Source organism: Lepus europaeus, chromosome 10 (assembly GCF_033115175.1).
Source record: "Lepus europaeus isolate LE1 chromosome 10, mLepTim1.pri, whole genome shotgun sequence".
In the NCBI taxonomy this organism is placed as follows: Eukaryota; Metazoa; Chordata; class Mammalia; order Lagomorpha; family Leporidae; genus Lepus; species Lepus europaeus.
The window spans coordinates 68,536,899-68,551,642 of record NC_084836.1 but is presented as its reverse complement, the minus strand read 5'-3'; the positions used below and the strand labels follow the sequence as shown (position 1 = coordinate 68,551,642).

At 52.2% G+C, this 14,744-nt stretch overlaps 1 protein-coding gene across 9 annotated transcripts in view; it reads left to right on the top strand.

The window, feature by feature from the left end:
- The window catches only part of SCN8A (sodium voltage-gated channel alpha subunit 8), a 103,744-nt gene that overhangs the window by 13,639 nt on the left and 75,361 nt on the right, over positions 1 to 14,744 (top strand). For 6 of the 9 annotated variants that reach the window (XM_062202207.1, XM_062202205.1, XM_062202201.1 and 3 more), the window contains exons 2-5: positions 6,606 to 6,724; positions 9,060 to 9,149; positions 9,722 to 9,850; positions 11,612 to 11,703. In XM_062202207.1, the coding sequence (XP_062058191.1) occupies positions 6,606 to 6,724; positions 9,060 to 9,149; positions 9,722 to 9,850; positions 11,612 to 11,703 (430 nt within the window). Of the gene's footprint in view, positions 1 to 6,605; positions 6,725 to 9,059; positions 9,150 to 9,721; positions 9,851 to 11,340; positions 11,433 to 11,611; positions 11,704 to 14,744 lie in introns of all 9 variants that reach the window. The other 3 variants (XM_062202208.1, XM_062202206.1, XM_062202202.1) reach the window with 1 other exon arrangement.

Genomic DNA, 14,744 nt, shown 5'->3' with positions numbered 1-14,744 from the left:
AAAGTCGGAAAGGACATTTAGTTGTCGTCAGCTGTATACACGGTGACTCAGAAGTGAGTGCCTGGTTGTTCATGATTAGCGGACAACTGGCCAGCCGTCTAGTTCAGGAGAGGTACATGGATGATGGAGAATCCTTTTATTTATTTTTTAAAAGGGATTTATTTATTTATTTATTTATTTATTCGAAAGCCAGAGTTCCAGAGAGAGAGAGGGATAGACAGAGCAAGCTGGTTCACTCCCCCAAGTGGTTACACAAGCAAAGGCTGCGCCAGGCCAAAGCCAGGAGCCTGAAACTCTATCCAGTTCTCCCACATGGTTGCAGAGGCCCAAGGACTTGGGCCTTCTTCTCTGCTCTCCCAGGCACATCAGCAGGGAGCTGGATTGGAAGGGGAGCAGCCAGGACTCCAACCGGTGCCCGTATGGGTTGCCGGAAGTGTTACAGTCTGCAGCCTAACCTGCTGAGCCACAGCACTGGCCCCTGAGAAATTCTGTATCTTAGGTTCTGGGTGACAAAGATTTAGGGCCACAGAATTCAGCTAAAAATGAACGGGGTAGATCGAGGGTCCAAGGTGGTCGTAAGTCCACACCACTCACAGTTACAGCTGCAGAGGCTCAAAGGACTCTGGTTTAGATTTGGCTAAGCCTCTGAGCCGCCAGGTGTCCATTGCAACCGGGACACCATCAACCCTGGCCCTAGTGGATGGGGAGAGCTTGGCTGTGAACAGAGCTGCCGGCATGGCCGTGTGCCTGCAGCCGACCAGGGCTGTCGCAGGTGCTTCTCTGAGAAGCTTCGTGTCCTGTGAGAGACACCACCCCTGCAATCATCCACACAGTACCCTCGCAGTTTCGTGCACCCTTTGCTGTTGTAACTTACACTCTGCATGCGGCTAAGACAAACGGTGCCAGTCTTGGGGGCCGAGCGGGCACATGCTCAGTGCTGGGAGGACGTGCAGGGTCACCTTAGCGCCTTTGCAACATGCTGGGCAACGTGTCTGTGCATGAGCTGGTGGCGGGCCACCCCTCCCCCTAGGACCGTGGGCCCCCAAGGCAGAGACATTCTGTTCACTTGGGGCCCAAGCCCCAGCTCACTTCCCAGGGAGGGAAAGCCGGGCTCTGCAGGAGGCGCGTCTTATGCCGCCAGCTCACTGTGCCCTTACTAGCCCCGTCCGTGGCTGCTGTTCTAAACCTATGTATCCCCTGGGGTAGCCAACCGCAATCTAATTTCAGTTTCCCTTTTGGCTCATTTGCTGCACGAAGATTTAATTTAAGACAGATTAGGTAAACTACTATCAGGCATCATGGGCACCAAGTGGTGGCTACTTAAGGAGCACCCTCCTGCAAGCCATGCGCATCCGGGCTTCGGAGGAGCCCAGGGGCTAGAGCGTGGTGTTCAACCAGGGTCCCCATGTCCTCCTCTGGCCTCACACCTGCAGTCAGTGTTTACAGAGGGTGCATCGGGCGGGCCAGTGGCTTCGACGTTCATTTATATATTAAAAAAAAAAAAAAAAAGCCATCACCAGCCGACACTGGTCATCCTCTCTTCCTAGTCACTGTGTGCTGAAAGCCAGTGCTTCTGTCACGGCTTCCCCATGCTGCCCCCTGCCGGCGCCGCCCGGGGTTGTCAGGAGAGCATCCAGCGCGACCCTGGCCTGGACACACCCAGCCAGGAGAATTCTACCAAGATGTAAAGCAAGGGGGTTCAGTAACAATGGGCTTTCTCCCTGACAGGGGGCTTTGCTGCTGGCTTGTACTTAATCCCAGCGGCTCTGTGAATTCCCTAAACCCCAGAACCCCACGTGAGAGCTGGAAAGGACCTGGGCACCCCCCTCACCTTATGTGAGACCAGGAGAGATACAGGTGCTCAGCCAGACCCTAAGCCAGGTGGAAGCCTCACTTTGCAGGGCCCACGTGGTCTGGGAACAGAGAAGTGATCTGGGGACCCCCCCAGACCCGGTGAGCTCAGATTTCGGGATCATCCTGCAGGCGTGTTTAGTGAGAACTCTGCAGGTGGGATTTGTGAGTGTGCATTTTTTTTTTTTAAAGAAGAGTGCTCAGATGACTCTCATGCAGCAGTCTGGCCTTAGTCTGGCTCCCAAGCAGGCGTATCAGCCCTGCCATCTGTCTTTGCACAACCCACGAGCTAAGGACGGTTTTTACATTCTCAAACGGCTGGGCGTGTGAACCTTACATGAAGCCTTAAGGTCTGTGTCCACAGAGTTTTACTGGGGACACCGCCACAGCAGCCGATATTTGTGTGCGTCCGGGTGTCATCAGTGGTCCTCGGGCTGCACACTGGTAGAGCTGCATAAAATTATGCAATGCATAAATGCGGAGGGCAGGCAGCATTTACATCCTGCACTTCCCTGGGGAAGTCTGCTGACGCTCATGTGTGCCATTCTCTCTCTCTCTCTCGCTCTCTCTCTCTCATCAGCATCACCAGCGTCAAAAGGCAAAACTCCTAAGCTTTGAGTATCTGGGTTGGTCCAAACCGCATCTTGCTTTATGCAAAAGATGCATTTATGAACAGCTGTGTATAAGCTCTCTGTACACCTTATTGGTGATGGAGTTCATCTTACCATTGTGCAGTCGGCTGCTCTATGTACAAAGGACTCAGCTGCCTCTCGGGAGGTTCAGTGCAGACCAGATGTTGATTTCTGTCCCAGTCGAATTAAGATCTCCTGGTTTTACGCTTGATGAAGACGTGGGCAGTGACAGACAGCTTTTATGCCAAGTGCAGCAATCACTATGCAATCTCTACGTCACATGTAACGTGTCCTAAACAAAACCTCTCTACCTACAACATCACAGCCGCTATAGTAGTCTCAGCTGGTACACAAAGGCTGTCCATGTTTATGGGGTGCCGTGTGGTGTCGAGACACAGGTACACCTTGTTCAAGTCAGGGCACGCACAGGTGTCTTCTCCAGCATCCGTCGTTTCTTTAGGGTGAAGACATCCGAGACCCCTTTTCCTAGTGTTTACATGCAGTGCCTAATCATTGCCCACAGTAGCGGAGCTTCCTACTCTTGTGCACCCTTCCCCATCCCCCACCCCCACTCCACTTGCTCTGCCCAGCCTCTGGACATGTAGCTGTGTGCCTCACTGAAGGTACCCAGCCTCCCTCAGGCCGGGCGCCCCCTCCCGCGTGCCACCTCATTGCCGCCCTGACTCAGAACGCTGGCCACCTCCTGGCTTTTCATCAACCAGAGCACACGTTTCAATTCCCTCCTGTCTTCCTCTCCTCCTCCTTCCTCTCCTCCCTGCCCCGCCCCCAACCTCGTCCAACACAGGCATTTGTCCATCAGCCACTCGACATTTATTATGAGCACCTGCTGTATGCCAGGCACCGCAGGCATTGATTCTGTGATAGGAAATACCCTCGAGGTACCTCTAGCTCCCTGTGTGTCCATCACGGCCAGACCAGGGCAGGGGGGCTGGGAGGTGGGGACTGTGTTACTTTTCAGAATTCTGCCTACCAAGGTGGGCGGGTGCCTTCGTAAAGGCCTGGCCTGGTGGGTTTTAGGTTCTGTCACCTGGGCCAGTCCTCTCTTTGCTGTGTGGTTGCTTTAGAATAGAGGACCCCTGGGGTCCCCCTCTCTTGCTCACTAGCCCCCACACTGACTTCAGCCTGTAGAAGCAGGGGCGTGGCTCCGAGCGCTCACATTGACCGCCGATAGGTGGCGCCTCTCCTGGGCTTTCGTAAGGCGGGAGGGTGCCGGTGACCCTTCCTGCACGGGAATATCCTGAGCTTGAACGAGGAGGTGATTGAGAAGGGCCGGATTGGCGCCTTGTGATTTGCCGTGGGAGCACAGAGGCCTACAGGTGCTTTGCAGAGGGCGGTTTGGGGATGACTGGGTGCCAGCTGGGAGCTGTCAGGGGGAAGTGCCAGCTCGGGCCCTGCCCTCAGCTCAAAGCCTGGCTGCGGAGGGCAGGGCAAGAGTGGAAACAGAAGCAGGGGTCACGTTAGCTGTGGGGCCCTCACAGGTGACTGCACCAGGGAAAGGAAGTGCCTTCTCCGTCTGGTTTCCATCGTCGACTGCTCCTATGATGGAAAGTTGTTGAGTTTTGTCTGCTGCTTTCCTGCACCTGCTGGCGTGGTCCCCAGGGTCTTTCTCCACTGTTTTATTAGACTGCTCTGTTCCATCAGCTGAGTCTCATGGCTAAACCATCTCTCCCTTGGTCATGGTGTATGATTCTTTTAATATGCTGCAGGGTTCAATTTTGCTGGCATTTTTGCCAAGGCTTTTTATGTCCATGTTCCTAAGGAGCATGAGTCTAGAATTTTCTTCTGACTTTTTTTTTGTCTGGTTTTTGTATGCAGGTAATACTGGTCTTATAGAATGAATTGGGATATGTTCCCTTCACTTCTATTTTTTGGGGGGAGGTAGTGTTAATTCTCCTTTAAACACTTGGTGGAATTCAACAGTGAAGCCATCTGGTCCTGGGCTTTTCTTTGTGGGGGTTCATCTTCTTATTGCAAGATGCAGAAGAATATTTATGGTACAATCCCATGAGAGAGACTTTTTAAGGATCAGTCTATATGCTTATATTTACATGGAAATTTTCTGGAAGGATATAGAAAAAAAAACTGGCAGCAAAGTTCTCACTGGGTAATGGGATGGAACTTAATCTTATGATCCATTTAAAAACTATTATAAGCATGCATTGCTCTGAGTTAGAACAATAAAAAGCCATCTGCACCGTCCCTCCCCCAGGGAGCTACTCAGACCCTGCTTGCCGCTGGCCTGGTCTCCTGGGGCAGGCACAGTTCAGGAACCCCCTGCACCCTCCTGCAGCACCCTACATCCTGTGCTCCTGGGCCACCATGTCCTCCATCAGCGCTGAATTCCTGGTCCGTTCCCTGTAAACAACCCGCAGTTAAGAGCTGCTGTTGCCTTTCCTTGCTGGCCCGTCCCCCTTTATCTGCGCAATTGACTTCTCTACACACCTTTTTATCCTTTATTTTAAAAAAAGAATGTATGCATTAGTTTATTTGGAAGGCAAAGGGGGGGGGGGGCTCTTTCATCTGCTGAGTCACTCCCCAGATGGTTGCAATAGCCAGAGTTGGGCCAGGCAAGAGCCAGGAGCTCAGTCCAGGTCTCTAATGTGTTTGGCAAGGGGTAAAGCACTTGAGCCATCTTCCACTGCCTCCCACGTGCATTAGTATGATGCTGGATCAGAAGTGGAGTGGCCAGGACTTGAACTCACGCTCCCATATGGGATGCCAGCATTGCAAGTGGTGATATCCCTCTGTGCCATGGCATCGACCCCTCCATTTTACCCTTTGGGTCCCCTTCCAAATATTAGTGACCTTCCCTTGTGAGCACCCTGTCTCTCCCTCCTGCTGCCTCTCACACCTTACACCTACTGAGCTTTGTTAATTTCCTGCATCCTAAGTACCAGGCCGCGTGGACGTCCCCCCTAAAAGGACAGTTTTTCTCCTTGCATGTCCCTGGACTGCACACAATGCTTGGTGCAGAAGAGATGCTCAAAAAATACTTTAACTGAACTGAATTTTCAGAGCAGGGCATCCTGGGTAAGATGAGCAGTGTGCAAAGGCCCAAGTTGCACATCACGATGACCTGTTCCAGAGACAGGAACTGGTGTGGCCGCGCAGGAAGCTTCACACTGGGGAGTAGGACTGGATGATCTGGCGAGGCTGAGAGCGGAGGCTCTTAAAAGCCAGACAGTGCAGACTTGGCAGCTAGGCGCTGGCGAAAGGAAGACCTCTTCTTCCTTGCAGTCCTCACTCAAAGGTCTCTTCTTATCGGGCTTACCCTGCCCGCCTCCTCTGGAACCATCCCCCTCCCTTCAGCCAGCCCCTCGCCTGGTTACTTTGGTTTTCTCTCTGGCACCCCTCCTTTTCTTTTATAATAGCACCTGCCACTTTCTGGGTGTCACGCTGTCTAATTCCCTTACTCATGTTTTTGTTAAATGTATTGCCTTCCTTCTCCATTCGCGTATAAGCTCCAGGCCAGGACTGCCCTGTTCACTGACAATACCAAAGCGCCAATCAACATTTTAACCAAGTGCAGTCAACATTTCTTAAGCAAGTGAATCCTAAGCGAACGACCAGAACCTGGAAGGATATCTTAGGTGTAATTCACACGGCTTGTTTCTCCAAGAGCCACGTTTCTTCTGTAGCACTGCTAAGATTCTGCCAACCCGCTGTAAAGACCCATTAAGTATCTCTTTCCAAAATGTCCAGGGCCAGCAGTGGTTTTTCAGATTTGGGGATATTTGTGCAGACTATACAGGTTGAACACCCCACATCCCCAAACCCTGAAATCTGGAATGTCTCGAATTCCAGAACTTTCTAAGCATCCTATCAGCACTCAGGAAGTTTTGGATTCTGGAGCATTCTGTGGTTTGGGTTTTCAACTTAGGGGCTCTCAGTTTGTGTAACCTGGGGGCATGGCAGGGGTGGGAGGTGGGGGGAGGGAGGGGAAAAACATTGCCTTTAAGGTGCCTTGCCTTAAAAACCAAATCGGGAAGTAGAACTGTTAAGTGCCTTTGAATTTCTTTATTTCTTGCATGGAAAAAGAACTGTTTCAGATGGTGATGCATAGCTATGCTTAATGATCTCTCTCTCTTTCTTTCTCCACAGACCTTTGTAGTATTAAACAGAGGGAAAACTCTCTTCAGATTTAGTGCTACGCCTGCCTTGTACATTTTAAGTCCTTTTAACCTGATAAGAAGAATAGCTATTAAAATTTTGATACATTCATATCCTTTTCTGCAAACGTGGAGCCAGTGGAGTGACGGCGAGGTGACAGGTGTACACTTCCCAGGTTCGACAGCTGAGCTGGGTGTGGAGGTTTTGGTTATTGTTTTTGTTTTGTTTTGTTTTGTTTTGTTTTACCTGTAGTGCAATTGGCTGTCCGGCCAGGCATGCAAGGCCTGCTGAATCCCCCAAGCAGAGCCTCGGCTGGTTCTTTTCTCCTGGGATCGGCGTAGTGGGAACCTGGGGTTCCACAGGTGTCAGGACGAGGGACGGGAAGATGTCAGCTTTCAGCGAAGTCTTCGCTTTTTCTAGTGACTCCAGCCGTGGCACACTGTTCAGCCCGCTCACGCAGTAAGATAACAGTGCTCCTACCTGAGTCCTGGAGAGCTGAATGAATGTTGTAGGGATCTGCCTTGCATTTTTGCGACATCTTGAGCCATAGGCTTGGAAAGTCTGGGAGACAGTCTCCAGGAGAGAGAGCCTCCTTCGTGGCGGGGTTTAGATGCCAGCTGCAGCCAAGGTCTGGGTCTCTTCTGGTATTTTTGCTTGCCTCAAATGGAAAAATGCCAATTTGCTCCCTTTTGGCCCATGACATCTCATTAATACATGAATATACACGACAAACGAAAAAGTTACATGGTAGGCTTAGCCATTTTGCAGAGCGACTTTGAACTTTCATGGCTGGCTTTTAACACTATCTAGTCCCATGCTTTGGAGAGCATTGCACCCTGAGTGAGTTTTGAGACTTTAGCTACCCAATTCTTTTTTTTTTTTAAGATTTATTTATTTATTTGAAAAAGTTACACAGAGAGAGGAGAGGCAGAGACAGAGAGAGGTCTTCCATCCTATGGTTCACTTCACAAATGGCTGCAATGGCTGGAGCTGCGCTGATCTGAAGCCAGGAGCCAGGAGCTTCTTCTGGGTCTCCCATGCGGGTGCAGGGGCCCAAGGACTTGGGCCATCTTCTACTGCTTCCCCAGGCCATAGAAGAGAGCTGGATTGGAAGTGGAGCATCCGGGTCTTGAACCGGCACCCATATGGTATACCGGTGCTGCAGGCCAGGGCATTAACCCTCTGTGCCACAGCGCCTGCCCCAAGCTACCCAATTCTGAAGTCTGTTGTTAAAGAGCAGCCGAGGCCTGAAGTCCAGGGTTTGGAAAGAATCAGTGATTCAGAATGGACTCCTATGCTTTCCGCTAGAGTGGGAGATGGTTCTAAATAGCACGTTATTGATCCAGCTGTGAGGATATTCCCTTCATACAGCCCCACGGGGAGGGTATGGACAGCAAATATGTGAACAAGAGGGAGGGAGTCAGCTACAAGTGAGCTGCGGCTCCCCGGGCTCGTGAGAGGAACAGTGTGAGTTTGAAGACCTCACGCAGCCCCCAGATGGCCTCATTTCTCTCCGTAGACAACACATAAACAGCTGAGCAAGGACCTGGGTGCAGCTGACATGGCGACAACACGGGTTGCTGTGGGCGCTGCGGGAAAGGGAGGCAGGCTTGCTGCGCTGCGGCCTCTCAGGAGTGCAGGGGGGCAGGTGTCCTCGACCCTTCCCAGATGGGGCATTTCGCTGGTGTCTTGCCCCCGAGGACAGACAGCTCAGCTCTGTGGAATTGGGGACAGGGGGAAGAGGGGATGTTAACCACTAAGTACATGGAGATTTGCCAGTATAACTTGAGATGTGAGCTTGTTAACAATAAAGGAGGACTGAGTAGTGCACATTTAATTTACCCTCGCCCCTGAAGGATCGGGAGGCCAGTGGAGGGGGAGACTTCTGATCACAGGTACAGTCAGTGCACAGTACAGCCGTGCACAGGAACAGCCATCAGTGCACAGTACAGCCGTGCACAGGAACAGCCATCTGTGCACAGTACAATCAGTGCACAGGCACAGCCGTCAGTGCACAGGTAGTTAAGTGCACAGGTACAGTCAGTGCATAGGCACAGCCGTCAGTGCATAGGCACAGCCATCAGTGCACAGGCACAGCCATCAGTGCACAGTACAGTCCATGTACAAGCACAGCCATCAGTGCACAGTATAGTCCGTGCACAAGCACAGCTGTCAGTGCACAGTACAGTCAGTGCACAGTACAGTCTGCACAGTCTGTGCACAAGCACAGCTGTTAGTGCACAGGCATGGCCATCAGTGCACAGTACAGTTAGTGCATAGGTAGTCAGTGCACAGTACAGTCAGTGCACAGGCACAGCCGTGAGTGCACAGTACAGTCAGTGCACAGGCACAGCCATCAGTGCACAGAAGCAACCGGGGCAGGGTCAGGGCTGCGAGCCCATGGAGGCCAGGCTGGCGTTGTCTATGCCCTTGACTCTCCCCCACAGTGTTTAGCATGATCATCATGTGCACTATCCTGACCAACTGTGTATTCATGACTTTCAGTAACCCTCCCGACTGGTCGAAGAATGTGGAGTAAGTAGCTCACAGATTCCTCTGCCTGTTTGTTTTAAAGCTTTCTCAGTCCCCAAATCTTGCTTTGCCACAGTTTATCCACAAAGGGAAAGAAATGGTTGCTCTCTGTCTCACAGCGGGCGGGCTGGCTGACGGTGCATGTGGAGTTCGGGTAGTAGCCCCAAAAGCACCCACTAGAAAGGGGAGGCGTGCCCTGGAAGTCGCTGTGGCCTGGCTGCCCACTCACCCTCCGCCAGCCCCTGTGCTTCCAGACGCCCTGTTCTCAGAGTCCAGGCCTCCCTTGCTTTTTTGCCTCCTCTAAGGCTAAAAATAGCTCCTGGGGCCTCCTCCCCGCCTCCAAATGATGGAGAATTCGGCTGGCCGTGCAGAGTGAATCCCTGGGAATCCCTGCAGAACGCCGCTCGGTGCCCTGGAGGGCTTGGTGGGCGCACGCCCAGGGCGCGTCTGCTCCTCCCCGCTCTGCTCCCTCTGTCTGCAAAAGCCACGCATCAAGCCCGCGTTAGGTCTCTGCAGGGTCACTTACAGCCGCCGCCCGTTGAGAAGCCACCTGCAGCCTCCCGTTTCTTTGACAGGTACACATTCACAGGGATTTATACGTTCGAATCACTAGTGAAAATCATTGCCAGGGGCTTCTGCATAGACGGCTTCACCTTCTTGCGGGATCCGTGGAACTGGTTAGATTTCAGCGTCATCATGATGGCGTAAGTTCGCTGCTTCCTTCCTTTCGGGGTGTGTGGTCGTGTGAGTTTGTAGACGAAGCTGTGTGGGGAATTACTGGGTAACCGTGTGAGGAGAGCCCTGGAGGCTCTTGCCTGCAGGGGCCAGAAGTGGGGCGGGATTCCCGCAGGTGCTGCCTCCTAACTTATTCCCAGCACCTGTCACAGGGGAGGGGCCGGGGCTCTGTGAAGACTTGACACTTTTTTTAGGTATAAACCTTCAGCTGAAAATGAATTTCCTGGATATGTTTTTTTCCGTCTCCCTTTAATCGCATGTTAATTTAACGAGGCTGCATGACACAGACCTCAGAGCACATTTTAAAATTGAAACGTGAGCCAGGGCATGCCAACTGGCCCTCCTGAAGGGTGACTAACTCGAATTTCCGGCCACTGCGGGGCCCAGTGTCCCACCCCACCGCTACGCCAGCCGCTTGGAGTAACCTGTTCTGTTTTAGCAAAGCAAATGTTTCACTTTGGGGAGTTTAGCTGACGACAGAGAATGACAGCGGGCTTTCTTATTTTTATTCCCAGGGTGGGAAAGCACTTTGTGGTTTGGGGGTGGTGTAGAGGGGTGTGTGCGCGCGTATGTGTGCATGCGACAGAGAGAATGCATTTGCACATTTGGGTGTGCACGTCAGCTACAAAGATATCTCCCACCCTAGAAATGTGGGTGCATCAGGCACACTGGGTATGTGCCACTGGAACTTTGACTTTCTGCTCTATGAAGGCATTTTTCTAGCTTCAGCCTTATGAATATACCCTGGTGTTCATTTTCAAACTTAAGTGTCCTTGCTAGGCACGGAGCTGGTGATCAGACGAGCAGTTAACACGCAGGCTTTGCTCCGATCCCCTGGTCTGGATTTTCCTGAGTCCTCTGCTTTTGCACGGCACAGGCTAAAACGTCACCTATAGTCGTGACTTAACCAGCATTTGCACTCGGCTCTCGGATGAGGAAGAGCGCAGACTTTTGGCATCTTTGCCAGCACCAACTGGGAGGTGACCTCAACATGGACCTTCCCTGGGGGCTCATGCTGTACAAATTTGTCTCCCTGTTCTAAGAAATTCTGTGCAGAACTTGGGGACGCGAGCCTTGGATACCCCCTGGCCTTTGGTTTTTGCTAAAAAAGACGTAAATGGGCCAATAGTTAGGTCATTCCGGATTGAACCCAGCGCATCGCTGGCTGGCTCGGAAAACCAGCTCCAGGACTTCCTGGTGGTACCAGTTCTTTCCAAACCATACTTTGGAATTCTCTTTTGCCCAATGAAAAGAAAAAACAAATCAACAACAACAACAAAAAAGTGCTCCTTAAATGTTTGTATTTTGAAACTTTTTTTCTTTTGCAAGGAAAAAAGTGAACCTATAGCTTGTATATAGACCCTTTTTGACTCCCCCCTCCCCCACCCCTACCCCCGCCCTGTGATGAGCCCCTCGCCCAGTGGCACGGTTATAAGTTAACTCTGGTTTGATTCTGCAGGTATATAACAGAGTTTGTAAACCTAGGCAATGTTTCAGCTCTGCGCACTTTCAGGGTTCTGAGGGCTTTGAAAACTATTTCAGTAATTCCAGGTAAGACGGCCCCGGGGCTGCTGTTAGGTGTTGGGTTAGGCCCCGATGTGACGTATTGTACTTTTTGTTTTGTTGTGGTTTCGTCTTGGTTTCCTTCTTTTTTTTTTTTTTTCTTTTGCTCGTTCGTGTTTGTGTCTGTGTTCGTCATTCGTGTCTGCGTGTCGCCTCCCTTGCTACAGATATGTGACAGAGTTCGTGGACCTGGGCAATGTCTCAGCGCTGAGAACATTCAGGGTTCTCCGAGCTTTGAAAACTATCTCTGTAATTCCAGGTGAGAGAAACGTGCACACGAGACCCACCTCGCCGCCTCCGCTCCTCATTTGTACCCCCCACCACCACCGCCGCCCCACATTCTAAACTGGCGTGGGCACAGGTGGCCACGGCCTCGCATGCTGCATGCTTGGCCCAGGAGGTGGCCTGGGGTCTGCACGCGGCTTCCTCTGATGGCGCTTGCCAGGCATGCGGCCCCCATTCCATCCACGCTTTTGAAAAAAGCACGCGCTTGAGAGTCACTTGGATCGTAACACTATCTGGGGGGAGGGAGAAAAAAAAAAAGCCGACACAGAGCCAGCTGTGTCTTTGTCCGTAAATCATTTGCTTCCTGGCCTCATGGAATTACAGTGATTTTCACATTTTCCCTGCCATTCCATCGCCTGTGACTTCCAGACTTCCTGGAGCTCAACTGGCTGGTGGGATCTTTTCCAGAGCATCACCCTGTCGCTGTTCCTGTATATTAATGGAATCATTTACTCCCAGGAGGGACTTTACCCAGTGACAGGAGGTAGCATGCTGACCTGGGGTAGCCCCCCCCCCCCCTCGCTTCGTGAGAGCGAGCAGCGGTACGCACCTGCCCCACGCACGCGCAGGCGGCAGCCGCACACAGAAAGCCCAGTGAAAACTTACACAGGGGCTGGTTTTTTTTTTAATAATAAAAAAAAAATGGCAGGTAAGGTAAGAGGCAGCTGAAGGTATGGGCAAGCAGAAACCGCAGAAGCCCAAAGGAGAATGACAGGCGTCAGTCGGGCGGGTTGACAGGCAGCTCATGGACAATTTCTCTAAAGGTTTTGCCTTTTTCCTTTTTGTCCTGGTTGAGCAAACCCCAGTGGTTCTTAACGTTCTGAAGCTTTTGAAAATCAGATGAAAGTTGACAGGCCCCCACCCCCCTCAGAAACCTACCCTTGGACCCTGGGTCAGGGTTCTCGAAATTACCGGACCTGGAGGGTACTAAGGACCAGTCCAGTTAGAGGATGGAGGGAGTCGTGGAGGTCAAGAGTACACAGCCGCTCTCTGGACTCGAGTTGGGCTCAGGGCTCGGGCTTGGGGGGGTTTCCAGGAACCACGCTGTCTAAAGCAGGTGTGAGGGCCCCGGCAGGCAGGTGTCACGTCACCTGGCTCCCCCGCCTTGGAGGCTGAGAGATGTTTCTCTTCTCCCCTTAGCCATGTTATCCAAACACCTGGTACTTAGATGATGACATGTGGCCCATGGAGGGGCTGGGGCATTAGCACCTCACGGAAGGTGAACTCCTTTCTTTTTAAAGGCAACTGTAGCTGAATCCTTGTCAACCAGAGGCCAAGCATCAGGCCAAAAGCTACCGCCCTGATTTACCAAGATTTTCCTGCCAAGCACCTTAAACCTGCTTAAGAGAAACTCCAGCTCGGTGTCCAGGCAGCCTCACACAGCACTGATGTCGGCCTGAGCATTGATCTTAACCTTCAAGGCCTCTGGAGCGCCAAGTCTTTCCTTTTGCCTTTGATCTCTCCTCTGGCCCCTTCTGTTTTTTATTTGATTATTTTTTCACTTTATATGAAAAGCAGAGAGGCAGAGAAAGACACACACACACACAGATCAATCTTCCATCTGCTGATTCACTCCCCAGCTACCCACAGGAGCTTGGAGCTCCATCCGGGTCTCTCAGGGAGGGAGGGATGGAGGGAGGGAGGTGTCTTCATCCACTGGTTCACTCTCCAAATGGCTGCCAACTGAAGCCAGGAGCCAGGAGCTTCCTCTGGGTCTTCCACATAGGTGCAGGAGCCCAAGCACTTGGGCCATCTTATACTGCTTTCCCATACCATAGCAGAGAGCTGGATTAGAAATGGAGCAGCTGGGACTCAAACCAGAGCCCATATGGGATGCCAGCACTGCAGGTGGCAGCTTTACCTGCTACACCACAGCACCAGCCCCAGTGTGGAGCTCTTACTGAACTTCAGGAATGTCTAATCCATGAGTGGGTGGCAGGGACCTGAGCCCTGGAGCCACCTCCTGTGCTTCCCAGGGTGCAGCAACAGGAAGTTGCGTTGGAAGCAGTTGGGGGACTCGAACCCAGGCACGCTTACATGGAGATGTCCCATGTGGCATCTTTTTTTTTTTTTAAGATTTATTTATTTACTTGAAAGAGTTACACAGAGAGAGAAGGAGAGGCCAAGAGAGAGAGGTCTTCCATCCGATGGTTCACTCCCCAATTGGCCACAATGGCCAGAGCTGCTCCAATCCGAAGCCAGGGGCCAGAAGCTTCTTCTGAGTTTCCCATGTGGGTTCAGGGGCCCAAGGACTTGGGCCATCTTCTACTGCTTTCCCAGGCCACAGCAGAGAGCTGGATCGGAAGTAGAGCAGCTGGGTCTCGAATTGGAGTCCACATGGGATGCCAGCACTGCAGGTGGTGGCTTTACCCCCTAGGCCATAGCGCCAGCCCCCCATGTGGCATCTTAACACTGCTCCAGACACCGGCCCCCTGGCCCCTTTTCAGTGAGATCTGTGTGTTTCGCTCACCCCTTCCCCCAGCGTATTCTGCAAGGCCTCTGTCCCTCCATGCTCTTGTGATCTCCCGACTGCTCTTCCAGAATCAAGTCGGAAAGCCGCGTTCTGCTAAGCCAGACAGCAGGTGCTCCCTGTGGACTAGCCCAGGGCTCCCACCACCGTCCCTGCTGCATGGTTGACCTGGGGGCACAGCGTAAGCGACTGACGCCACGTCATCCATCCTTAATACCGCAGTAACACGGTATGCGTACGCGCCTGTACTTATACAGCATCCAACACAACAGTGGGCCCGCAGCTGTGCTCCGCACGTGCCTGGATCATAAAGAAGCGAAGCAACAGAAGTCCACATGCAGGGATTATATCAGGATTTAGGCCTCAGCCTCACTGTTTGAAATAGATTTCCAGATTGCGATTTCTAGAAGCGCCCGCCTCATCCACATGTCCTAGGAGGCTGGGGTCGGAGCCGCCAGGGTGCCACCAGGTGGCAGAGTAAGGCTCCTGGATTCACCCCAGCCTTTTGCAGCATCTTTCTGTGTCTTAGTGAAGACCCAGCACAC